At 53.0% G+C, this 23,937-nt stretch overlaps 9 protein-coding genes across 9 annotated transcripts; 6 read left to right on the top strand and 3 right to left on the bottom strand.

Moving 5' to 3' along the window:
• The first annotated feature begins 226 nt into the window (after positions 1 to 226).
• STEHIDRAFT_146631 (uncharacterized protein) lies at positions 227 to 1,396 on the top strand. Its single transcript, XM_007303348.1, has 2 exons — positions 227 to 1,154; positions 1,212 to 1,396. The coding sequence occupies exon 1, from the start codon at positions 467 to 469 to the stop codon at positions 1,136 to 1,138; it is 672 nt and encodes a 223-aa protein (XP_007303410.1). The 5' UTR covers positions 227 to 466; the 3' UTR covers positions 1,139 to 1,154; positions 1,212 to 1,396.
• Positions 1,397 to 1,414: 18 nt separating this feature from the next.
• Positions 1,415 to 2,079, bottom strand: STEHIDRAFT_156093 (uncharacterized protein; the record flags this gene model as incomplete). The annotated part of the gene is made up of 2 exons (XM_007303347.1): positions 1,415 to 1,923; positions 2,007 to 2,079. 2 exons carry the CDS (start codon positions 2,077 to 2,079, stop codon positions 1,415 to 1,417), a joined length of 582 nt encoding a protein of 193 aa, XP_007303409.1.
• Positions 2,080 to 4,204: 2,125 nt separating this feature from the next.
• STEHIDRAFT_156092 (CAP59-like protein) lies at positions 4,205 to 6,070 on the bottom strand (the record flags this gene model as incomplete). Its single annotated transcript, XM_007303346.1, has 4 exons — positions 4,205 to 4,341; positions 4,506 to 4,692; positions 4,773 to 5,102; positions 5,153 to 6,070. 4 exons carry the CDS (start codon positions 6,068 to 6,070, stop codon positions 4,205 to 4,207), a joined length of 1,572 nt encoding a protein of 523 aa, XP_007303408.1.
• A 457-nt stretch (positions 6,071 to 6,527) lies between these two features.
• On the top strand, positions 6,528 to 9,143 carry STEHIDRAFT_55982 (uncharacterized protein; the record flags this gene model as incomplete). The annotated part of the gene is made up of 6 exons (XM_007303146.1): positions 6,528 to 6,933; positions 7,356 to 7,575; positions 7,656 to 7,835; positions 7,931 to 8,165; positions 8,232 to 8,842; positions 9,026 to 9,143. 6 exons carry the CDS (start codon positions 6,528 to 6,530, stop codon positions 9,141 to 9,143), a joined length of 1,770 nt encoding a protein of 589 aa, XP_007303208.1.
• Positions 9,144 to 10,002: 859 nt separating this feature from the next.
• STEHIDRAFT_167951 (uncharacterized protein) lies at positions 10,003 to 11,361 on the top strand (the record flags this gene model as incomplete). The annotated part of the gene is made up of 1 exon (XM_007303345.1): positions 10,003 to 11,361. The coding sequence occupies one exon, from the start codon at positions 10,003 to 10,005 to the stop codon at positions 11,359 to 11,361; it is 1,359 nt and encodes a 452-aa protein (XP_007303407.1).
• A 1,301-nt stretch (positions 11,362 to 12,662) lies between these two features.
• STEHIDRAFT_156089 (uncharacterized protein) lies at positions 12,663 to 14,297 on the top strand (the record flags this gene model as incomplete). Its single annotated transcript, XM_007303344.1, has 1 exon — positions 12,663 to 14,297. One exon carries the CDS (start codon positions 12,663 to 12,665, stop codon positions 14,295 to 14,297), a length of 1,635 nt encoding a protein of 544 aa, XP_007303406.1.
• A 183-nt stretch (positions 14,298 to 14,480) lies between these two features.
• On the bottom strand, positions 14,481 to 14,919 carry STEHIDRAFT_156088 (uncharacterized protein; the record flags this gene model as incomplete). Its single annotated transcript, XM_007303343.1, has 2 exons — positions 14,481 to 14,534; positions 14,773 to 14,919. The coding sequence occupies 2 exons, from the start codon at positions 14,917 to 14,919 to the stop codon at positions 14,481 to 14,483; spliced, it is 201 nt and encodes a 66-aa protein (XP_007303405.1).
• Positions 14,920 to 16,863: 1,944 nt separating this feature from the next.
• Positions 16,864 to 20,646, top strand: STEHIDRAFT_167950 (uncharacterized protein; the record flags this gene model as incomplete). The annotated part of the gene is made up of 10 exons (XM_007303342.1): positions 16,864 to 17,292; positions 17,351 to 17,374; positions 17,433 to 17,450; positions 17,509 to 18,210; positions 18,337 to 18,559; positions 18,699 to 18,787; positions 19,003 to 19,041; positions 19,134 to 19,329; positions 19,457 to 19,967; positions 20,057 to 20,646. 10 exons carry the CDS (start codon positions 16,864 to 16,866, stop codon positions 20,559 to 20,561), a joined length of 2,736 nt encoding a protein of 911 aa, XP_007303404.1. The 3' UTR covers positions 20,562 to 20,646.
• Positions 20,647 to 20,701: 55 nt separating this feature from the next.
• Positions 20,702 to 23,837, top strand: STEHIDRAFT_120837 (uncharacterized protein). Its single transcript, XM_007303341.1, has 3 exons — positions 20,702 to 21,205; positions 21,282 to 21,743; positions 21,809 to 23,837. Exons 2-3 carry the CDS (start codon positions 21,376 to 21,378, stop codon positions 23,118 to 23,120), a joined length of 1,680 nt encoding a protein of 559 aa, XP_007303403.1. The 5' UTR covers positions 20,702 to 21,205; positions 21,282 to 21,375; the 3' UTR covers positions 23,121 to 23,837.
• Positions 23,838 to 23,937: the final 100 nt, after the last annotated feature.

The following is a 23,937-nucleotide window of genomic DNA, read 5'->3' as shown; positions in this document are numbered from 1 at the left end:
ATATTGCTCCCCCCAAAGTTCCATCACATCATACAACGCCTTGTGTTGTCTATATAACTTGTAACAGCGCTACTTTTCACGGTGAACTACATTCTCTTTCCTCTCACAGATCTCAACTTCGGTTTATCATCGAAACTGACAACGCCACCCTAAATATCAGCAGCTCAGGTCGCGAATGGCAGCCAAAACGATCAAAGTCGAGGCTGATACTCACAGTCCAGCCTACCGTCCTCCTCTTCAACCGCGCGAGCCAAACCATCGCGATGATGATGTCGACAACCTGCATTATCGTTTTTTTAGGCCACGAGGTAGAGAATGGTTGCATTGGCAGGCATTACGTCTCCGTATTCAGCTGTGTCGCCTTTTTACCCCTCACAATTCTGGTCTCGGGGATCGCACGTTCAGAATTGGACCACATACAGTCCTGAAACGAGGGTGGGCCATCACAGAGGCGGAGGCAGAGTCGATGCGTTTCGTGGCCGCACACACGACCATACCTGTTCCACGAGTTTATCGGTCATACACGATCTGTGGGATGGTACACATCGAGATGGAGTACATCAAGGGAAAAAACCCGTTGAAATCATGGGACCGAATGTCTCAAGACGAGAAGAGGAAAATGATGGATGAACTCGAAGACTACGTCAGACAACTGCGAGCCCTGCCGCCACCGTATCCCGAGGCCGTTTGCGCCGTTAATGGTGCGTCTGCATACGATCATCGCTTTGGAATCTACCCAGCTGGACCTTTCGAAACCCATGATGAATTCCATCGCTTTCTCCGAGAGGATACCGACCTTGACTCTTGGAACGAGGAAGGCTGGGTCGAGGTCTTTCTCTCACATTCGAAATCTTACACCTCGAAATTTACCCACGGCGACCTCGCTCCACGGAATGTTCTCGTCCGCGACGGGAAGATAGCAGCTATAATCGATTGGGATAGTGCTGGGTGGCGGCCCGAGTATTGGGAAGTGACGAAGGAGCGCTACTCGGATCTGGGCACGCCTGTTGAATGGCACGAAGCTGTGCAGCGAGGGTCGGGGCAGAACTACGAATTGCAGCTGGCGGGAGAGAGGCACCTCTATCGCCCAGGTGCTTTTACTGAGTTTCCCACTAATCCGAAGAAGTCATATCGGTGAGGCTGGCTCACTCGTGGTAAGTCACATTTTCTGTGCCACCGTGATAGACTGTACGCTGACAAGGAAATAGCAGCTATATGTGTCTTCTTTCCTTGTTCATCTGATTATCTTTTTCCCATATCGTTACCCCTCTGATGTTTTGTTCTCAATATGATCTCTGTGTGCGATGTGCTTCGTTGCCATACATCGAAGTCCCAAACTATCATGCGCTACTGATAAACCCTTTTCCTGTATCGTACAAAAATATAGACCCCTTCCAAACTATTCGTTCTCATCCTAGTCCTGTCTGGCGCGCATATCGATAATGGGGATCGCGCTCTTCTTGTCGATCGTAAGCTCACGCGCGATGATCCTCGCCATCACCCTGTTCGCCTCCTCGACCGCCCTGCTTTCCAATGCCGCCACGTTTGGGACGCTCAACTCAATCAACTTCTCAGCAATCAGCACATCCACCACCTGCAAGAGCCACGTCCCACAATTTAAGTCAGGGTTGCTATGGTCAATCGGGACCCGATCGACGGCAGCATCAATGCGTTGAACGATGGCATCGTGCTCGCTCGTCTTGAACTTCCCAATCATGATGCGGGCAATCAGGCTTATGCTGGCGAACATGCTAACATCGTCTCTTTCCAGGAACCAAGGGACCTGGACCATCCGCTGCCTGCGACCGTCACTACCGCGAGCTTGGTTTGTGAGATGCCAGCGTCTGGAGTCGGGTTTGTTGGAATTGTCCTCTTCGGTATTAGGTCGGTCCTTGGGAGATAGAACCAGGGCCCAGTGATAGCCTGTGTGGCGCAGTAGGTGGCACGGTCGTAAGTCTCTGCTACCTATTTATGAATAGCAAGCAGGACGGATGACGATGGCTCACCTCCTTGGTCATAGCGATGGTTAACAGTTATGTAGAGGCGTTCTTTGCCGCCACCGAGGATGGAAGAAAGCATGCTGCGAGGAGATAGATGGCTTTGCAGAATATAGGTGGTCGGTCTTTGGCGAATGATTGTCCTTTCTGAGCCAAAACCTAGCAGAATATATACTTCCAACCTGGGAAATTTCGTGTATTAGGGTTCAGAATGTGCTCTTCGAATTGGTGATGATCAACGATCCTCGCCACCCGTAGAGCTACTGGAGCTGAACAGTCCCATATCGGTACAATACCTTGTTTCTCGGTTCTTGAGGCTGATTAGCCTTCCGAGGAGTCGAAACACAAACACGAGGTGATTTATTCAGTCGGACATCGAATTCGGCCTCCTGTCTGTGCATCTAGGCTAGTAGGATTTACACAGAGCTCCTATGGAAAGCCGCACCCCCTCCGTACAGTGATGGAAAATAGGGTGCAAGAATGATGGCATGGAAGCTGCTTTTCGATAGCTTTTCGCCCGCCAAAAAAATGGACGGGCTTCTGGCAGGCGTCGTCAGTCTCTGTCCAGCTTCCAGGCATCGTCAGTTTCTGTCGACGTAGGCCTTGAGCTACAGTAGAACCGGACTTTTATTCATTTCAGCTTGTTTCTAATCCTATTGTCAGGTTCGCATGGTACTGGTGGTCTTTATACCGAAAATTGACTCAGACGCCACTTCAATCCGCCGAGTGGGGCCGTACGCTGCGCTGCAACAGCGGTACCTACTTGGGGTTCGATGATAAAAGACTTTTTTTGGTCCAAAAAAAAGTTGTACGGCATCTCGTTATCTTTTCCGCATGTAAGTACCACCCTTCTGGTGTTTTGTTCTCGTGATGGATCATTGCTCCTGTGCGCGATCTACCTCGTGGCCAATATCGCAGCCCCAAACGATCACGCACGACTTACAATCCGTTCCGTTCCGTGTTTTGTTGACAGGATAGAAACATTTCGTCGTTTCTGGCATGTGGCACTGTCAACATCTGTGGCGCTCTCTAACGAGGACGGACCCGACCCAATGGCGCGGCACCAGACCTTTCCTTCTGACGCCACTGCTATTTCCCGCGGGCTCTGGGCCACACTGAGCGTCGAACTCTTATTCACTCAAACTCTCATTCTCGTTCTCGTTTGGTTTTATTCGCACGAACACTACATTTTCATAGTCTCGTCACCTCCAAAAGAGTAGCGGGAGTATAATAAAATAAGTAACAAAGACAAACTTCCGAGTCGCGGGCAGTGATACTTCAAGAAATTGCCAGTAAGTATTGAGATTAGGAAGCCTCAAGGACAGGAATACTACCGACTAGGGTGCTGTTTTCTGTACGCAGTCTCAAGATATCTTCGTGGGACTCAAAGTACTGTGTGGTCCACTAGAAATCTAAGCTCGGATGGTACAGCGGAACCGGACCTCACGAACGGTGCGATGCCACGCCGGACGGGCAGCGAGTGTTTCTCGAAGTTTTGCACTGATGCGCACCATTCAGTGCCAGATTACTGATACTAATTTGGTGATCGAGACTCGGTCGTCAGTTTCCTTGCCTTTGGATTTGATGTACAGAACAATGGTGCAGCGATAGAGTCTAAACTGAAACGACGCCGGAGTGACAGGAACTTCCAGCCCCTCATCCGCTCGATTCAAGTTCTCCGCCCCGATTCGCCCACTGTCATTACCCTTGGCCATGTCAGTCATCGATGGCCTATAAGGATACTCCCCAGGTCGGTTGGACGTGGAACGGTGGATGGTGAATGTTGGAGGTTTGAGCAGCACCTGCATTTCGCGTGTACTAATAGTTTCGAGTCCAGACATCTAATACCCTCGGACGCCTGGTCCACCAAGCTCGAATCTACATCCGAATCCGGAGGAATACAGACACCTGCTCCGAACGAGGAACTCCAAAAAAAACCCCAGATTACGAGAACATTGACAACGACAGTGAGAGAGAGACGACTAAACCACAACGATGTAGAATAAGTATAACCGAGAACTTTTACCCTTACTCTGTCCACTCCTGGGCCTACGAAACTAGACAGCATATGCAGGTAACACACGTACGTACGTACTCTAAAGACAACGTCCGTCGTCCATCGTCCCTTTTCCCAACCCAAAAACCAAACCTATCCTCCTCTCCCTCCCTCCCTCTCACTCAATCAACTCGAAAGCTCGCAGGCTCGTTCACTCAACCCTAAAACTCCGATCATGCCTAACCTCCACATTCTCCTTCCTCGTCGATTTCTCGCTCATGCGCTCCCAGATCGGATCCACGTCCGGTCCGTCCAGGTCGCCGGCGCCGTCCCAGCCCCAGCACCATACTTCACGAGTGCAACGAGTGGGAAGGTAAGTTAGCGTGCGTCGAAAAAAAACGGATGGGAGTGTATGGAACGAAAGGGGACAGGTGTGAAGGGAACGAAGGGGAGGTTCGCGGAGGGGTTGAAGAAGATAAACGGGGAGAAGAAGGATAAGGGGAAGAGCATACCATGTTCCGGCCCCGGCACAAACTCCACCTCCTCGCTCTCCTCCTCCGTGAACAACCGATCATGCGGCCCGAACCATGACCTATCCTGTGGATCCGTGCGCGGATTGTCGGGCAGGCCGCCGAGGCGGACGTACCCGCGTATGGCGGTGAGATTGCGCCGGGAGGGGTGGATGATGTCGTAGACGCGCTGTTTAGGTGTTCATGGTTAATAAAGGGGAACATAGAGAGAGGGGAACATAGAGAGAGTGTGAGAAGGAGGGCACGAACATGATCATAAGCCAATTTAACCCTCGGCACCATCAATATCCTGCCATACCCCGCCTCCCAATAATCATTACATATCAAACTACACTCGCTCGCCGAACATTCTCCCTCCACCAACCTCGCCATCCGGAACCTCACATGCGGAGGGGAGTAAAAAGGAGCGGGATCGAGGATGGCGATGCCGTTCCAGCAGGATTGGACTTGGATGGGGAGGTGTCGTTGGAAACGGTCGGATGAGGGACGGTGGTGGAAGATGGATTCGAAGGGGGCGTTTTCGAGGGCTGTGCCGTTGATGTCCCGGGCTACCCAGTTGTCGTAGAATACTGGGGCGCCCTGTACACATTGTCAATGTCAGGTAGGATACAAGGGTGAGAGGGACGTACGATCTCGTCGTGGTACATATAGTCCGCGGCACAGGTGATGCCCGCGTTGTTCCTCCGACTCTGCCATATCAGCTCGAGGAGGTCGTCTAAACACGGCAGGATATCGTTCATAAAAATGATCGTATCGAAATACTCGCCCTCCGCATCCCTGAGCTCATGCAGCGGCACGAACGCCGCGTTCCTCACCTCGGCCAAATACTCAATTCTGTGATTGAAAGCCCCCCTCGTCCTCTGACTCGTCCTAATCTCCACCCGCATCCCGACGCTCCTCGTCAACGCATCGAATATCCGCAAGAGAGCCTTCGTCTGGTCCGTCGACCCATTCTCGTAGATCGACACGAACACGTTATGGTACCCCAACACCGCGGCCACCCTGAATAGCGTCGCGAAGAGGTCTGGAATGACGTCGAACGAGTTGTATAAGTTGATGGCGAAGAAGTATTTATGTTCGCCCTCGCTCAAATCCTTCCTATGTCGATAATACAACGCCTCCTCCATACTCTTCGGCCTCGGCACCGGATCCAACCCTCCCAATCCCAATCCATCCAACCACGACGCATCGCTCGTCGGATTATGTCCAATCAGCGGTGCGTACCTATCTCTTGCCTGTTGCGCGTAGAGCGGATTGGAGTGCCGCGTGCATTCGCGGGTGTAGTGCGGGGAGAGATGGGTGAGGAGGTCGAGGATGCGTTTGCGCTGGTCGAGCGTGGGAGGGGTTATTGGGGGGTATTTGGATTTGGAGGAGGAGCGAGAGGGGGCTTTGGTGGTTGTGCCGCGCCAGGGGAGGGAGGAGGGGGAGGAGAGGGAGGAGGAGGTGAGGAGGCGGGTGAGGAGGACGCCGATGAGGATGCCGAGGACGATGGCGAGCGGTGTGGGGATTCGGCGGGCGAGTTTTAGGGCGCCGGAGCGGGCTTGCATTGTGGTGAATTATTCTGGAGATAATCATGTCAGTTGTTGTGGGTATTGTAGACAGCATTAAAAGATGAATGTGACGGATTTTGCGTACAGTGTCCTACCTAGAACGGATAACTCAAGCCCAGAACAGAATTACTATGCACAAACAACGCGTCGGACGCGTAGCTAATCGTCGTCGTGGTCGTCGTCGCCGTCTGCAGCAGCGGTGACGGAGGGAATTGAGTGGATGTGGGGCAAGTCGTGTCCGCGCGCCAAGCACAAACTGGGTTCGCTTCCTTCCGCTCAACGGCCTCCTCTTCCTCGCCGCCGTCTCATCCCCGCACTCATTTCACACTCACACAACGACAAAGACGGCGCCAACGACGACAACGACGACGAGCACGCGTCCAACATGATGCAGCGACGGTCAGGCAGCAAGAGCCAGGCCCACATCGCGCCCCCAACACCGAACCTGGTCCCCATGGAGCCCTTCGCGTCCGAAAAGTCGCCCAGCCGTCTCAACCAACGTTCCTTCGGCGTCACCAATCGAATATGGCTCATCCTCTCTCTCTTCCTCGCCATCCTCCTCTTCACCCGCTTCGCCCTCCCTTCTTCCTCAACAGACTCGTACTACTCCCGCTCGCTGTCACAGGCATACACCTCGAAACTCAAGCCGACTAATTATTTGAACGTGTCGGCGGAGGTGGGCCCGTACCCGTTCGAGTTTTGTCCGACGTTTGGGCCTGGGGACGAGTTGGCGGAGAAGTATGGCGCGTTGGCGATTAGCAAGAGTTGGTTGCATTTGGGTAGCGGGGCGAGGGTGCAGAAGGTCGTTCATAGGGCGCTGCTTGGCCAGCCGGTCACTATCAGTGTCATTGGCGGTTCAGGTCAGTTCATTTATTTCTTTTTCGTTCTGTTTGTTTTCTCTACGTTTGGGCCACAACGCTCTTTGCATCAAAAGAGGCGTATTTCTGGACGTGGCCACTATCGTCTACAGTGACAGGAATATCTCGCGGTGCGGGCGTCAAGATACGCCGTGAACCCGCACTATACACATTCTGTCCTCCCGTCCGAGCCTACCGAAGGGGTGCTCCATGACAGGAATACAACATGGACTGTGTCCTCGTCCCTCTGATCACCCTTCCACTCGTGTGGCGTAAACTGTGGCCCACCACCTCTCCTCCATCCTCTCCTCCTCTCATATCATACCCTCCACTAACGCTCACGCCCACTCTATCCTCCACTCCCTCTCTCCTCCACTCCCTCACCACTCCAACCCAACCCATAACCTATCCAACCACTCCAACAGTCTCCGCCTGCCACGGCGCCGGCGACGACCCCATCTCGCCCACCTGCTACCCCTCCCGCTTCTTCGACTGGTGGAACACCGTCTTCCCACATCCCGCCTCCGAGCTCACAAACGGGGCCATGCGCCGTACAGGCTCCGAGTACTTCTCTTTCTGCAGCGCGCACCATTTGCCGGATTATACGGATTTGGTGGTTGTTGAGTTGGATACTGAGGATAAGGGGTGAGTTTCCTCCACGCTCGTTGTGCAGTGTGTGGCGAGGTTCTGATGTGAATGTGGTGGTGGTGGGGAATGTGATGCAGCGATAAAACGACACTAGAGAACTTCGAGCTCCTCATCCGCTCGATCCTTCTCCGCCCCGATTCGCCTGCCATCATCATCCTCGGCCATTTCAGTCCTCAGGTGCATACGCAGAGCGGATTTGCGGGGCCGGATCATTGGCATAGCGTTGTATCGCAGTTTTATGACGTTCCGCATATCAGGTGCGCTTCCTCTCCTCCCCCACTGCTACTCCTCCAACACACTGTGTGTTAATGTCTGTGTCTATGAATGTCTGTGTGTGGATCCGGATATGCAGCACGAAAGCATTCCATTACCCCGCCTACATCCTCTCCCCCCCCTCCATCGAAAAACACTTCGCAGACCCCGTCCTCGCCAACCCCTCCGGACACTCCATCCTCGCCGACACCCTCATCAGCTACATCCAGTCCCAAATCTGCGCGACCTTCGCCGCTGCGACGGGTCGTGCGTACGAAGGCGGCGGCGCGACGCTGCCGGTGTATTATGCGCTGAATGGAGGGTCGGCGCCCGGTGTGGTGGGTGGAGGAAGGGAAGGGGTAGATGGGGAGGGGGAAGGGGGGGAGGGGAGGAGTCCGAAGGATGCGAAGGGGTTGTTTGGGGGGAAGGGACAGAGGAAAGGATCAGCTGCCGGTGCGCCGGACGACGATGCGTCCAACCCCGCGGACCGAGGCATCGACTGGTCACTCGGCACTGGCTCCTCCTCTGGCAAAGGCGCAGGAGCAGCGGGCGCGGCGGGGCAGTTGGCTCAGTATTTGAAGGTGCCGCAGAGTAGGATCGCGAGCGTACCGGAGGATTTGAGGAATAGGGGTTTCCAGGAGATAGCGACGAGTTGTGTGTCCGCAAACGACTTAATCAACCCGTTGCCGCTTTCGATTTTCTTAGGTTCGGGATGGGAGATCTATCATCCTTCATCTCCTTATTCCTCCTCTTCCGCCTTCTCCTCCTTCTTTTCCTCCTCCTACTCCGAACCCTCAAGCGAAAGCGCACAGCACTACTGGTACGCCACGATGCCTACGTCCAGGCTGCGGATCCCATTGAGCATAGGCGCGGGGGATGTGGGGGTGTATTATGTGAGGGAGCCGAGGGCGGTGGTTGGGGAGGGAGCGGCGGTGGAGTGTTGGGTGGATGATAATTATGGGGGGGCGAGGGTTTTGGAGAATGTGGGGGAGGTGGGCGAGGCGGAGGTTGTGTGAGTTTTTTTATCTTCTTCCATCAATTAACCTTCCCTCCTTTCTTCCTTCTTCCTCCTTTCTTCCTCCTACCTCCTTTCTTCCTTCTTCCTCCTACCTCCCGTTTTCTTCTTCCGACTGCTTTTTGAAATCTGTTGGTATGGGAGACTGACTGACTGACTGTTTTCTGTGGGGTGTTATAGCCTGCAGATGATAGACCACTATGTCGCGCGCGGCGCGCATTTCGTGGAGTGTCAGCTTTTGGGAGAGGAGGGGCAGGAGGTGCCGCCGTTTAGGATCGTTGGGTTTTTCACTACGTAGGCGTAGGCATAGGTGGGCTGGAGATTTTGGGATATTGGATTAGGGTTGGGTTGGGCATAAGGGTGGACGTGGTGGGGTGTCGGTGGTGAAATGCAGGGAACCGACCGACCGGCGGAGCAGGACATACATATGACGTCAAAATACCTAGCTTATCATGTTTTTCTTCGTAACTTAGATCCTGTTTCCCCTTCTTCGACTTCAAGACGGTATGCGTTTGTTAGGCAGATCAATAACAGTTTGGATGAGGTGAGATTGGGGTGGGTTTTGAGTATAAGTAGCTTATTTATTCTATCCCGACTTTTTTTGACGGTTGTGTTCGTGGTTTCGGGTCGCTTTTTTCTTCCATCCTTTTCTTTTTCGTGGCAAGCTCTTTTGGGTGACAGAATGGTTTGAAATGATCAGAGCACGTCGTAGAAATAAGTAGACCGTGGGTGGCGTGAGAATGTTCGGACACGAGTTTGGAAGGTCTTTCTCATTCTCCTCGTGTCTTCCGAACAGTGCACTACCCTTCAATATCATCGCACGACTGAAGAAATCGTATCTTGATTGAGTGAATTCCAGTCTCCGGATTGTACTCTATCCTAACTGACCAATCTTGCTACTTTTGTGCGGATTAACGACGTGCTGGAAGACTGTCACTGTTGTTTAGATAAAAGACTCACCATTGCAATCGTACATCCTGCTTGGTGTGTACTGCTATGCATGTAGCTAAACTCATCGATCTCACTAAGATTATCAGTATCATTTCTCAGCACAGATGAAGACCCTCCCACTCCCACTCGAAATCGCACAGACTGTTTTCGCCTCTTGTTTAGACGATGGCCCCTTTCATCCCAGAAAGGCACCGCTTCTCCTTACGATGGTTTGCCGTGAATGGCGACGCGTGGTTCTCTCCACTCCAACCCTGTGGAACGACCTCCATATTCCAGTTGTACCTAGTGCTCACATCATTCCGACGCTACGCGCATGGCTCGACTATTCGCGACCATTACCAGTGGACTATGCCGTCGATTTTCGCCACAGCTACATCTCGTTATCCTCTCAGAACAGCTACATGAAGATGATGTGCGCTCATGCACAACGATGGCGCAATGTCTACGTTGGTCTAAATTATGAGCAATCGATGGATACTCTTGCCCGTCTTCTCAAGCCCGGGTCGCTCCCCAACCTACGGGAAATCAGACTTCGACTCAAACCCGGTTATATCAGCGCCAATTTTGAAGAATTGGCTCAACATGCGAGCTGGGCATTGTTCACCGTAATCAACTCCTGTGAAGCCCTTCAAACACTCGCATGGGAGTGTAGCGCCATCGAATCCCTTGCGTCCCTCTCGAGTCGCTCGATACGGCATCTCTACATATCCTTGGAACTCGAGGATGCACGGCAGCCATTCCACGTATCCACCCTGGAGAGGTGCTTTTCTCAATGCCCGAGCCTGGTTTCGATCAATATCCGTCTTTCCCTTGCGGCGGAGGCTATAGTCATCTCCGATAGCGAGTCAAGCCCTCCATTGCTTGTATCGCACGTGTACACCCTCTCCGTCGTGACCTCAGACTTCAATGTCCTTGCGTCTTTACTTGTCAGGATACGGTTCTCCTGCGTCGAAAACCTCCACCTCTACGTTGGCACCGGCGGTGATGCGTCTCAACTCGCTCATCGTTTCCATACACTCTTCCTCGACAGCAGTTCCTCTTTGAAGAAGGTCGAACTCGATTCCGATGAAGTCATCAGTCATCCGCACCTCACATCTGCTCTCACTAGCCTTCCCAACCTTACCTCCCTCATTTTCCACAATATCTACAACCCCACCTTGCTCATCGGCCTCTTCAAAGCCCTCACCCTACGATTCTCACCGTCTGGACGACTACTTTCCTCGCAGAACGTCGCCCTCGAGCATATTTCGCTAGAGGTTTGTTATACTACAGTTTTAGATGCGTTCGAGATCAAACCGGAGACGGCCCAGCCAATGATTGAGGATTTTTTCGCCGTGTTAGTCAACCTTGTCCTCTCGCGGCGGAAACTGCCCGAGAATGCTGTCTCGTTCGAAGGGAGTGAGGTTCATCCCCTCGTAACCTTCGAGGTAGGGGAGTTCTTCGTCGATATCTACAAGCACAATTATGCGTCGATATGGCCGGAGAGATGGCCGATTATCGAACAAGGATGGAAAGACATGGATGGTATAGTGAAATTTCCTCCGTCAGAGGATGACTCTGAGTAGAAATCCGGTCGACATGTGTGTGTGTATCTTTCCTTCCTCCTTGAACCTCTTCCAACTTTTTCGGCCGCTTTCTGATATCTACTCTTATTACAGCTCAGGCTTGTGATTTGACGAAGGCTGAACGTAAGCCAAGGATCCGAGAGCCACGGTTTCACCCACGCCCTCATTCTTCCATCTGTTCATACGTTTTACGAAAATCACGTTCATCTCCAATATATCTTTCGAGCATCCGCCCATCGTGCACATCCAAGCAAACTTCCGTAATCTCACCTCCCTCGTCCTCCACGATATCGACGACACCTGTCCGCTGGACAACCTCTTCCCAGCGTTAACGCTCCATTTCCTCACCATCCAGACGACTTGTTTCGCCTCCGAATATCGCTCTGCGGCACTTATCGCTAAGCATACAAGAAGATATGCCAGGGGGCGAAGAAGAGTTCCGATAGTTCTTCTCGATCGTCATCCTCTCACGATACAAACTTCTGCGGAACGCCACGTCGTTCGAAGGCCACAGCATCCATCCGTTTAGATCTCTCGAAGTAGGAAGGTGGTTCATCGCTGTTTGCAAGCATCAGCAGCCGATTTCAACACAGGCATCTGTCTTGAAGGGGTGGGAGGATCTGGTAGAGATCGTGCACTTTGATGTGTACTTACCCTACGGTGAGCAATTTTGGTCGCGGTGTCGCCGGCCTAACCATGTCTCATCTACCGAGGCTCATTTCGTTCGAGGCGAAGTGGCACGCTGATTCATGTTCTCATGCGTTCCCGTATCGAGATTTTCTGTTTGACTGTGTCTTGGGCACCTGTTGATAATGCGCATGCACCATGTGGCGTTATCCCAAATGTGCCGGGTATTGCGGCGGCAGGGCAGCGCCCTTGCCGCCCTCCAACTCTAGAGCACCACTTCGCGTTTCCTAAATGATCTTGACGACGTTTCCTCAAGGGCTCTACGGGTCTGCGGGCGCCGTATGTTGGCACCCCTAGCATCAAAGGCCCAAGCCTTCTATGCAATGCTTGTACAATATGTAAAGGTGAGAAGTCAGGTCCGAATTGAAGCTTCACAAAGCTTTTGTCAAGCGTTGGCCCCAGTGCCATACTACGCTTTGTTCCTCCGCCCGCCGAGACAATTATCTCGTTCATATGAGGTTTGGGCATATCTTTGTACACAGCGATCGAAATTGCTGATCTCAGTGCCGGTAGATAAGCCTACGCCTTATCAGGCCGCCCGCTTTAGGAACAATGACATCTCTGCCAGACGGTTACCGACAAAGCTCTAGCTGAAAGTCATATAAAAGGTGGGCATGAGCGACTTCTTGGACCCATCCACCCCGTCTCACATCTCTATAATCCTTGTACTTCTCCCTCGCTTGCTTGCATACGCCATCCCAACCACAACATACGCACCCAACGACAATTTCTTCAATATGCCCCCCTTCCCTTTTCCGGCCGAAATCACTATCCGCGTTTTCGCACTTAGTCTACCCGAGGACGATGAACCGTTCAATCTCGCGCGGACACGCATGTCCCTTGTTCGGGTCTGCCGAGTGTGGCGAGAAATTGCTACAGGTACCCCTCAGCTCTGGACGAATATCAGTCTGCCTTTCGTATACGTGGGCCGCCGAGCGCTCAGGCTGAAACCTTCAACCTTGTACACCTGGCTCCTATGGTCGAGCCGTCAGCCCCTTACGATCTCTCTCGCTGTTCCGCCATATGACTCTGCACAGTTGGAAGAGGCATACGTACAAGTTATTACGGCGTTCTGCGGGTACTGGAAGAACGTCACGCTATTGCTAACCCACGGACAGGCAATGGAAGCTCTATGTGTCCATTTCGATCGCGCCCTCAAACTCAACAACTACCATAACGTCCTGCCCAAGCTTAGCCAGTTCGTGTTCGACCTCCGAGGCGGGTTCGGCGCGACAAACCCCTATGTTCACCGTGACTCCCGGAGTGTCCCAGTGTACGATGCGCTTTCCCGGTCTTCCAACTTGCAGACTCTTTCGGTCGCGAATTGGGGCGCTCTCGACACCACGACCCGCCCATCTCTAGCCCCACTCACATTTGCACCAACACTTCGCGCCCTCAAGATCGTACACGACTATCACGAGATGCCGCAGGCCTTACTTGGATATGATCTTGGGGGTCTTTTGGGGCTTGTAGGCGGATGTGAACGTCTGGAATCTCTCACCTTGGCATTTAGCAACGTCAACTTTGTAGGACACTCAGTCTTGCCTCTACCAAAGCTCAAATCGTTGCGAATTTTGGCGGCAGACGTTGATACCCTGGCCGCCTTGGCCTCTTCCTTCCACGTCCCCAACCTGACCACACTCTCCCTTGGGATTGAATCGAGGGAACACGAGGAAGGTGCCGCAGATATACTCGGTCCGCATTTTCTTCGCCTTTTGCAGGACTGTGCGCATACGCTACAAGACCTCACTCTTCACGTAGCAGGCCTTTTTGAGGAGGATGCAAACAAAAGGGCTCTTGCCAGTCTTCCGGTACTTTCTTCTTTAGTCGTGGGCCACATCTACTTCTTGGACGAGTGGGCCGAGATTTTCAGGCTCCTGAAATTCGACTTCAACAATCGAAAACCAACCTTCCCGGAGCAAAACCTCGTGCTGCAGCGCCTTGTCTTCGAACTCGACGTGGTCGATCCCATTCCAGCCGACGCATACCCAGAGGATATCGAAGATTTTCTGACTTCTTTGGCAGATATGGTACTCTCTCGTAGGGCAGAGGCTATTCCGCGGAATGCGATTTCGATCGTCCGTAAGCCCATCCGGCCATTATCAGTCGTAGGAATGGGAAGGACGCTCGTCGGCTTGTATACACGCTCAGAGCCTTATGCAGCGATGCCTGTCGTGGGGAAGGCGTGGAGATCGCTGAAGAGCTTTGTAGACTGCAAACTGTATGACTCGCTTGAATGGCAAGAATGAGTACGGAGTGGATGGTCATCGAAACGGTTATAGATATTGTTTATGCTTACTTACGATCCTCATGTCCTCTACTTGTTAGACGTACCGTTCCCTCGCCGATTATTTTCTGAAATAAACATGATTTTCAACGCGTATAAATTCTGAATACAATAAAATGTTAGGTTCTTCACTAATATATAAGGTCTACTCTCTGATCGTTGGGGGCCTTGCCAGAAGAGCGACGGCGCGCAGCGCCACCTGTCAGAAAGATTGGGAGAGGGAGGTGCGTGAGATATGTGCGAGGGAGGAGGGGAGCTATGTATTCTATCTAGCACGATACGCGTTTGATACGACATGCATTGCACATGGTCATATTCACAGCGAGAATCACGCCTGTGCAATGTCCATTGGAGAAAAAAATGGGTTTGTGTAATGCAGAAATGACTGGAATACACCTAACCTTCGTGAACGCACCTAACTCCCTTCGCCCCCGCACCTGCTCCTGCATCTGCCGCGTATTATTCCTATACGCCGCCGTCTCATCCTCATATGACCTCTCATTACCCAACCTCCTCAACTTCGGAAACTCCTCCGCCAAACCCTCCACCAACTCTGGTCTCATCTCCATCGACAGACTCAGCATCGTTCTGAAATCATGCAACTTCCGCCCGGGATCCAAGCGCGGCGTTACAACGCTTTACCATCCTATACTATCCGTTATCGTACGCCGTACTAGGGTTTGCCGATTGTCGATTTTCTGGAGTAATCGGTGACTGGGCCGATGGGGCGGAATGGAGGGTGCAAGGGGTGCAAGAGGGGAAGAGAAGGCGAGGAGGATGGAGGGGAGGTGCATGGAGTGGACGAAGGGGTAAGGAGTGGGATATCAAAGCGCGAAGATCTCGACGTTAGGGAATAATCTAGAAAGAATGGCTCATAAGCGTAGGATCTTATCGTCTGAGTCCGGATGCGGATGGGGGGTTGAGGTGGCGCGGCGTCTTACATAGCGTCGGAATCGCGTTCAAAAAGTTGCCAATTCCATTTTTGCTTTGTCAAGAGGGCGTATCGGTCAATGAGTCGCTGTTATTCTGAATCGTCTGGACACAAAGACTGTGTAGTTCCAGCACAAGCAACAATCTCAGATTCACGGTGGAGCCCTCGTTTTCCAGTCAGTGAGAACTTGCAATGATGTGACGGGAAGTCGAGAAAGATGAACGTGTTGGAGCGTTGGCCGTTCCCCGGGACCATGATACCATAGCAAGATACCGATACAGTAGTGACCGTCGAACGATCTCCGGAACTGTGAAAGTGGTCGCAGTGAAGTCGGAGTCAGCCTAGATACTCGAGATAAGTAGTATACGCACATTGCACAACGAAGAAATACGTGCGTTAGGGATGATTATTGCATAGTCAAGGTCGATGAGCCGTATGCTCCAGAGCATATTCCAGCGTATCTTGCTGTCGAAAAGGTGAACAAATAGCGTAGAGTTGTCCAGAATAGAGCTATGGTGATGAGAGTTCGATACGTCGCTCGGTGTGGCCCCTGATGTGGCGAGCAGCAAAATGATGCGTGTGTCACGGAACGTGAGCGTCCAATGAGGATACCCTAACATAGATCCGATCCAAAATCGTGGAATTTAGACCTTTTTGTCCGGTGACTTTTCGGTGCAAATTGTACGCTCCAGGTTCGTATACTACACTTTCGAAGTTTGGAGGGAGAGCAGAGAGCGTCGATCGTCTCTTCCGAATCTGGGTCAGGATGGGATGAGTCGGGTAAGAGTGCAATGCGACGGGAGGAATGATTTGGAATGAGGACGGAGCGCTAGAAACCTGACCAGGGACCGCGTCGTCGTCTTCAGATGGGCCAGTCGGGGGGCTGAGGATGGATTAGAGCGAAGCTGAGTTTGCGAAGGTTACGCATGTTCATCAAGGTTGTCAGATCATAAGGATTTTCTTCGAATCCTGTTGGACCAGTCCCACCACTATAACACAAAGGACACATATCACAAAACCCAAGCCTCACTAGCTCCAAACAGATCTCCAAGTGGATCAGAGTGGTCGCCGTCGCCGGTGTAGCACAGATCAGAGACCGTCTGTGTTCGAACCTTGGCCGTCCCCCGGGATGACGATACTATAGAAGTGTACCCAATATAGCAACCGTCGACAAACGGCATCCTAAGCTGTGAACACAGTCGCAGGGCAGACTATCAGCGAGGTAACCCAGATACGTGCACGACGAAGAAAATCGCGCGCCAGGGATAATTCTTACATTCGGTTGAAGACCCAGGCGATGGGTCGTTTGCCAGAGAAAATGAACCGGTGTATCCTGCTGTCAGAGAGGTGCCTAGGTAGTGTAGAGCCGTCCAAAGTAGAGCTATGGCGATGGGAGTCCTCGACGTCGTTCGTTGTGGCTCCGATGTGGCCTGATGTGGCGAGCAGGAAGATGACGCGTGGGTCACGGAACGTGAGGATTTCGCGACGCGTCGTGTCACGCCGCTATCTTGTCACTCTTTCTCCTGAGTCGTCTTCGCCATTGCTGTCGTCGTCGCCGTTGTCTTCCAGCTCATTTTCTGCTTCATTATCTGGAAAAATGGAACGACCAGCGAAACGCCAGCGCACGGACTCAGATTTGGATATACAGCCAGATATACAATCACTCGACCCTAGTCAGCCGCCACCGTCGCGTACATCATCATCATCGTCCCGTCCGACCAAGCCAGCCTCGAGCTCAAGCACACAACAACTAGCACCTCTCCCCGCTCCACACCTCCTCATATCTCTCCCTTCCCTGCTCATGCATCCCCCAACACACCCTTTACACCCCACCTCACTCATGCTCTCCCTCACATCCGTCAAGAAACTGCTTTCCGCTTCCCCACAATCCTCTTCAGCTTCGTTGAATCCGGACGTGGAGTGTCGTGCGTGGGTATCGTGGGCCGAGATTGGGATGTGTGTGATCGATGGGGGGTGGCATGAAGTGGAGGAGTGTAGGGAGTGGGCCGGGGGCATCGTTGGTGAGGTATGTCTCTTCGTGGTGTCTAAGTTGTGCGTAGATGGTTGCTCACTATGTGGTGCAGGTTCAGACTGCTATTAGCCAAGGCGTAAGTGCGATTATATACTGTCCGTTGTTCGTCCCTCTAACGCATACACTCGCCGTAGTTACTCATAGCGCAGAAGGTCGGGCACATTCTCTGCATTTATACCAAATGATTTTCTTACAATTGTAGCGCTATAGAACGCTTCGTTGCGACTATATAAGCACCACCTAAACCTGCTCCACGCCCGTCTCTCGCTCTGGCAACACAACCACAAATTCGCACGCACCATTCTCCGCCGTCTCCTTTCCTCCTTCACTCCTATAGACCCTCCCTCGCTCATCTACATCACCCACCTAACCCTCATTCATCACCTCCTCGCCGCTCCCTCCTCCCCATCTCCTTCATCCGCACCATCGTCACCCTCCAACCCTCTACCCCAAGATATCCAAGCCGCTCTCGACGTATCTCAAGAACTCGAAGCTCTGGCGTTGAAGAACGGACACGTCCACGTCGTCCTTCTCGTTCGTGTTCTTAGACTCGGGACGCTCGTTTCATGTGGTCTATGGACCGAAGTCGCACGCGCCGTTTCCGAGACCGAAACCGCTCTCGGTCTATCTTACATTATCCCCTCCACCTCTCCTTCCGCCTCCGATCCCCCTCCCACCCATGGGACACCCAATGCAGGTAGCAAGCGAAAACGCGCCCCAGATTCGACTCAAGAATTCGTAGACTACGAAAACCCATTCGAGACGACGATGGCGATCCACACCCTCGTCTGGAGCATCACTTGGTTCCTCCACGTCGGCGACGCGGCCAACGTGTCCCCGCGGGTTTCCCATTTACATAGTTTTTTGGATTCGGGGGCGTTGGAGAGAGGGGGGAGGGAGGGGAGGGTCGAGGTGCGTTTATCTACCGTACCTTTCCTGAATCCATTCTTCTTACTTGCGCGGAGACGAGTGAATATATGCTGACGAGTGGATATATGCTAACATTACTTGGCTATTAATCGTGGCCACGAACGATAGATCGCCCTCCCCCCTGGCCCACCCCTCCTCATCCAAACAACCCACCCCCGCCTCTTCTTCTTTCTCTCTTTCCTGCTCTCGGCGGTCTCGAAGCGCGACGTCGTGGGACGGAAACCGAAGAGGAGGGTGTTTGCGAGTGAGGGGTTGAGGTTGCTTGAGTTGGATGAACGGAGGGGTAGGGCTGGGGGAGAAGGAGGAGAGAGTGGGGCACCGGATATGTTGCGTAAGTAGTATTTCTAAGTGGTGGGGTTAACGCATATATTGACCTTTTGCTTCTCTTTTCGTCTATTTCATCGCTCTTATGCTCATACTGTGTGGATATATGCGTTCGTACCCGGATATATGCGCCCCGTGATGTACAGTCCCGCCGTGGGCGTCATACGGCGAATTACACGAGGTAGAACAGAGATTGGCGAGGGTGAAGGCGGATCTGATCTCGGAGTTGGTCGCTGTGCGTGTTTTCTCTTTCTTCTCCTGTTTCTCTTTTCGTTTCCTCTGGTTCTCGTTTCCCATATTCGGTTTCGGTTTCTTCTCTTCTCGTTGGGTGTTCACTGTTTCCCCGCTCTTCTCTACACTTTCTGTCACACCCAATACCTGGATATATGCGTTTACCTGGATGAATGCGTGTAACTGACGGACACTATATGCACCGTATCGCATTGACAGGTCGCAATCATGCGTTCCGAGTTCGACGTCGCTCAGCAGGTACGTCTTACGATCCTGCGTCGCTGGTCTGGCTATTTTTGTTGGACGGATCGCTGACAATATTTTACTTTGTTCCTCCCTGCCCCAAACAGCACCTCACATCCCTCCTCACCCACACCCTCAACTTCTCCCTTTTCCCCTCCTACGCAGCCCGCATAACGCTCCATCATGCCCATCTCTATCATGGGCTGTTACAGTGGAAGGAGGCGGTGAGGTGTTATAAAGTTGCGGGGTGGGTCGCTAGGAGGGGTGGGGCGAGCGTTGGTAGTGCGATGGAGGGAGACGCGGGTGAGCGAGAGGATGGGGGAAGAGGGGGAGGGGGAGGGGGAGGGGGAGGAGACACCGAAGAGGAGGGGAAAGGGAAGAGAGGTAGAGGAGGCGGAGAAAGAGAATGTGGCGAATCGAAGTCGGAAAGGCAAGGAGAAAGAGAAGGGCAAAACCAAGGCCAAGCTAACTTCGAAGCAGAAGGATGAGCCCGAGCATGTGATGACGGAGGGAGAAAGATTCGTTTATGCGTCTGCGAGCGCGGGGGAAGTCTTATTGAGGATCGGGATCCGAGCGAAAGCGATAGCTAGAGCGCGTGCTCGACAACGCGAGAGGGATCGGAAAGGTAAGGGGCGGGCACGGGGGAGAAGCGAGATGACGGAGTCCGAGTTCGAGTCGGAGATGGGATATAGCGAGAGCAGCGATTATCCGCCCTCATCCCATTTCGACGAATCCGAATCCGAAGACGAGTTGGAAGGAGAAGGCGATGGAGGCAGAGGGCAGGAGGTCGACGACCTCGCGGCCGAGATATCCGACGAAGAGCTGGCAGAGATGGGCAAGGAGGCGGCGGAGGCGTGTAGAGGGCTGGGCGGGACGCTGGAGGCTGTGGGACATTTGGTGCTTGCGTGTTTGTGTGGGACGAGGGAGATTATTGGGGCGAAGTGAGTTCCTGAGGTTTTTCCATCATGTTATCATTCGTTCCTTGCGTTGTTCAATCCAATCTGACATTCATTTCCTCCCCTCACAACAGAGCTCACCTCAAAGCCGCCCTTTCCCTCGCCACCAAAGCACAAGACAACCACCTCCGCGCGCTCATCCTCGCCCTCGTATCGGCGCATTATCTGCATACGGCAAGCGAGCACGCGCAGGTCATGTTGAGGACTTGTGAGCAGCTCGCGGCGGGGTTGGGCGCGGTCGCGAAGGCTACGGCGAAGGGGGCGGGGAAGCCGGTTTCGAAGGGGAAGCCAGTGTCGCAAGGGAAGCCGGTCAGCGGCACAGGGAGGGCGGAGGGACAGGGTGCGAATGCGAGCGGAGGTGCGGCGTCTGGCGGCTCGAGTGCGGGCGTGAATGTGGGAGTGGGGCATGCGCCATTACGACTCTGGGTTGGTGAGAGGTTCGTGGAGTTGTTTAGGAGGGAGGGAGACGAAGAGAGAGCGAGGAAGAGGGAGGGGGTAAATGCGGAGTTGGGGAGGGTTGTGGAAGGGATTGAGCGGTGGGGGAGGGAGGTAGTTGATGGGGCTTCGAACAGATCATGACGGTTGGTGGTAGTGGTGATGCGTGATTTTCTTTTGCTGTGTTTACTGATTTGTTTTTCTTCTTGTTGTGATCATTGCCGTGTTCTCATCGTTTCTTTCTGTCCGCTCATTTCGCTTTCTCCCCTGTATAGGATCGTCTGCATGCTCATTTTTTTCAGGTCTCCACTTCAACGCATGAATTATCATGTGCTCAATTTTGTCCCCGGTTGTGTGTTTATCTTGTCGCGGGCTACGTCTGGTCTGAAGGCCATTTAGATCTTGTAATAAGGCGCCATGCGATTTCAGATCGGACCTAGGTTAGGGCATGCCACCCTCCTCGAAATCCTCACGTTTCGTGACACGCGTCGTCTTGCTGCTCTCCACATTGGAGGCCACACCGAGCGAGGCCTCGGACTCGCATCACAGTACCATCTATATAGCTCTATTCCAGACGGCGCCACGCTACATATTCAAGCAAGATATACTAGCATATGTTCTGGGGCAGACGGTCCATCCGATCCTGCCAGCGGGTCTTCAAGTGAACGCAATAATTATCTCTTGATTATCCCTAGCGTGCATACATATATCTAAGTTGATTCACCGGTAGATTGCCCTGCGACTGTCTTCACAGTTCCGGAGGTCGTTCGTCGACGGTCGCTATATCGGTAAGTTTCTACAGTATCGTGCTCCCGGGGGACGGCCAAGGTTCGAACATAAACTGATGTGCCAAATCTGGCTTAGTTCTTCTTTCTCAGCATCAATTCCCGTTGGCCGGAAAACGAGGAATCCACCGTGACTCCGAGCTTGTACTGGAACTATACAGTCTTCGCGTACAATGCCTAGCAGCGATCCGTCGCCCCACAATGCACGATTAGCACACCCTCCTGACGATAATGGCAACTCTTTGAATGCTGCCATGCAGACGCCGATCTCGACGACTACGAGGCCGCGCCACCTCAATCCCGACATCGAGCGTCTAATTCTCGAATGTCGTCTGTCCAGCCTGGCGACGCAGGACACGGAAGCCTCAGAGCTGGCTCTGATATGCAGATATTTTCACGAGATCGTTTCGACGTGGCGTTGGAGATACGTTCAGTGGCCTCGATATGTCGATATCGTTGGAAGGAAGAGCGTGAAGACCACTAGTAAGGGGGGGATGGTGGTTTGTAAGATTGTTCCGACGAGTGTGGCGCCGTTCGTCAGGTAGGCTTTGTGTCCTGTCATAAGTATTCGATCAAGTTAATGGAAGCATGTTGCTGTTACTGTAGGCACCTCTATATAGCATGCCATCTGGCCAGAGCCCTGAACTGGAGAGACCTCCTTCCTCTCATCTGTCAACTATCAAGTCTCACGACCGTAACATTCGACCTCGTCGTCCCTTCTCCGTCCTACATAATATCCGCCCTGCTTTCCACTCCTACATTATCCACCTTAGAACTCATATCCATGCCTCTCACCATGAAACCACCACCTGTCTTCCATTCGTCCGCCGCAAACCTCCAGCGTCTCGTCCTCACCCGTCCCGTCCCGTGGACATCCATCGACCACTGCAGTCCAGTGTTGGACCCAACATTATACTTACCGCACTATCATTCCCAACCCGCTAATTTCAAGGCGAAGCTCCGAGTTTCGGAGTTACTATACGACGAGGACACGGCGGAGGACTTCGTGCGGTCTCTGCTTTGTGCTACACCAGCGACGAGTCTGAGCATGAGATTGCTGATGCATTTGGAGGTCGACCTGGAGCTGGTGAGGTTTGAGGAGCTGGGGAGGCAGGAGTTTCCGAGGCTTGAGAGGCTTGTGTTTTGTGGGATGTGTCCTTCGGGTTCTGGTAGCGGGACTGGTACAACAGGATTCGGCGAGAATCCGTATGATCTCACAAACTTGCTGAACATGCCTAACCTTCGCGAACTCAGCTTCGCTCTCATCCATCCTCAACCCCCGTCTGGCGTATCTGACGATGTCCCGTCTCAAGCCACCAGCAGTCCATTCTCATTCCAAGTCGTCCCACCCGTCGCAATCCCACTCTCACCCGACTCGTTACATCCGCACCCAGATTCAGAAGAGACGATCGTCCGAGTGCGAAGAACGCTCTCCGCACTCTTTCCAAACCTCGAAATCTTCGCGCTTTCGAACCCCGATCCCAGCGACCTCATCTTCCACACCCTCCCACCTTCCGTCCACTCCATCCACCTCTCCACCATCCTCCTCGCCTTCTCTTCCCCTCTTCCCCCCTCACACCCTCTATTCCGCCGCGTCGGGCCAGTCACCGGTGGCTCCAGAACTACCGAGGACGAAGTACCGCGCATAGACGGTAATGGTCTCCGGAAGATCGTCGCAGCTCTGCGCTCACATCCCGAGCGGAAGTTGTATGATTTTAGAGCGATGTTGAGTGTGGAGATGAGGCCGGAGTTGTTGGAGTGTTTGGCGGAGGCGTTTCCCGAGTTGAGGAGGTTGGAGGTTAAGAGGTCGTTTGAGGATGCGCCGGTGAGGTATAGTACGCGGCAGATGCAGATGCGGGGGCAGAGCGAGTTGGATGCGTTCACGGAGGTGAGGGTGCTTTCGTATTCGCGGGTGTGATGCTCACTTTGGACTTGATCCTTATTGTCTATTGTGCTGAACGTGTATCGTGCTAGATGGAATACATAGCTCCTCTTCTCCCTCTCACGCATCTCACACACCTCCGTCTCCCAATCTTTACCCATTCCCTACCCGTCATTCAGTCCGCCACCAAGCCCCGTCCAGAAGCCTCACTCGCGTCCGAAAAGCTCGCCGTGATATCGATGCTATCTCACCTCAGTCCCTCAATCAAACTCCTAGGCTTCTACCGCCAGTTCACTTATCCGCACGTCGAGGAGTATGGGAATAGAAGTATGAGGACCGAGGATGTTCCAGGGTGGTCCGATTGGGTCGTTACGAGGGATTTGAACGTCGAGGAGGAGGAGGATGGTCTAGTCGATCAGGATCGAAAACGGAGACAGGGCGAGGTGAAGGAGGTGAGACCGGTGTGGCCGAAGTCGAGACAGGTTCCTGTGAAGAAGACTTGGCTGAAGATGTTCGATACGAGGAGTTTGTATTGATTGCTTTTTATCTGTTCGGCGATACTGCATCCAAAGAAACGGAATGATGAGACGCGGAAGGGTTGAATATCAGCAGATTGTGAAATGGGCTAGAAACGAAGGTGATAGAAAAACGAGTCGATGGAGAGAAAGACAAAGGGGATGGGAGGATCATGTGGAGGTGTGGATTTGAAAGAAGTCGGATAGTAGATGTAAGGTCCAACTATGTCACTAGTCGTAACAGGAGAATGCCCCTTAATGATCTCGCCGTCCCGTCTCTTGCTCGGGCCGCACGATCATGGCCGAAGGTTACTGCAACATCAGCCCTTTTTGAGCAG

The sequence above is a fragment of the Stereum hirsutum genome (assembly GCF_000264905.1).
Source record: "Stereum hirsutum FP-91666 SS1 unplaced genomic scaffold STEHIscaffold_6, whole genome shotgun sequence".
NCBI classification, from domain to species: Eukaryota; Fungi; Basidiomycota; class Agaricomycetes; order Russulales; family Stereaceae; genus Stereum; species Stereum hirsutum.
Note: the sequence above shows the minus strand (reverse complement) of the source record. Positions and strands in the feature narration are given on the sequence as shown.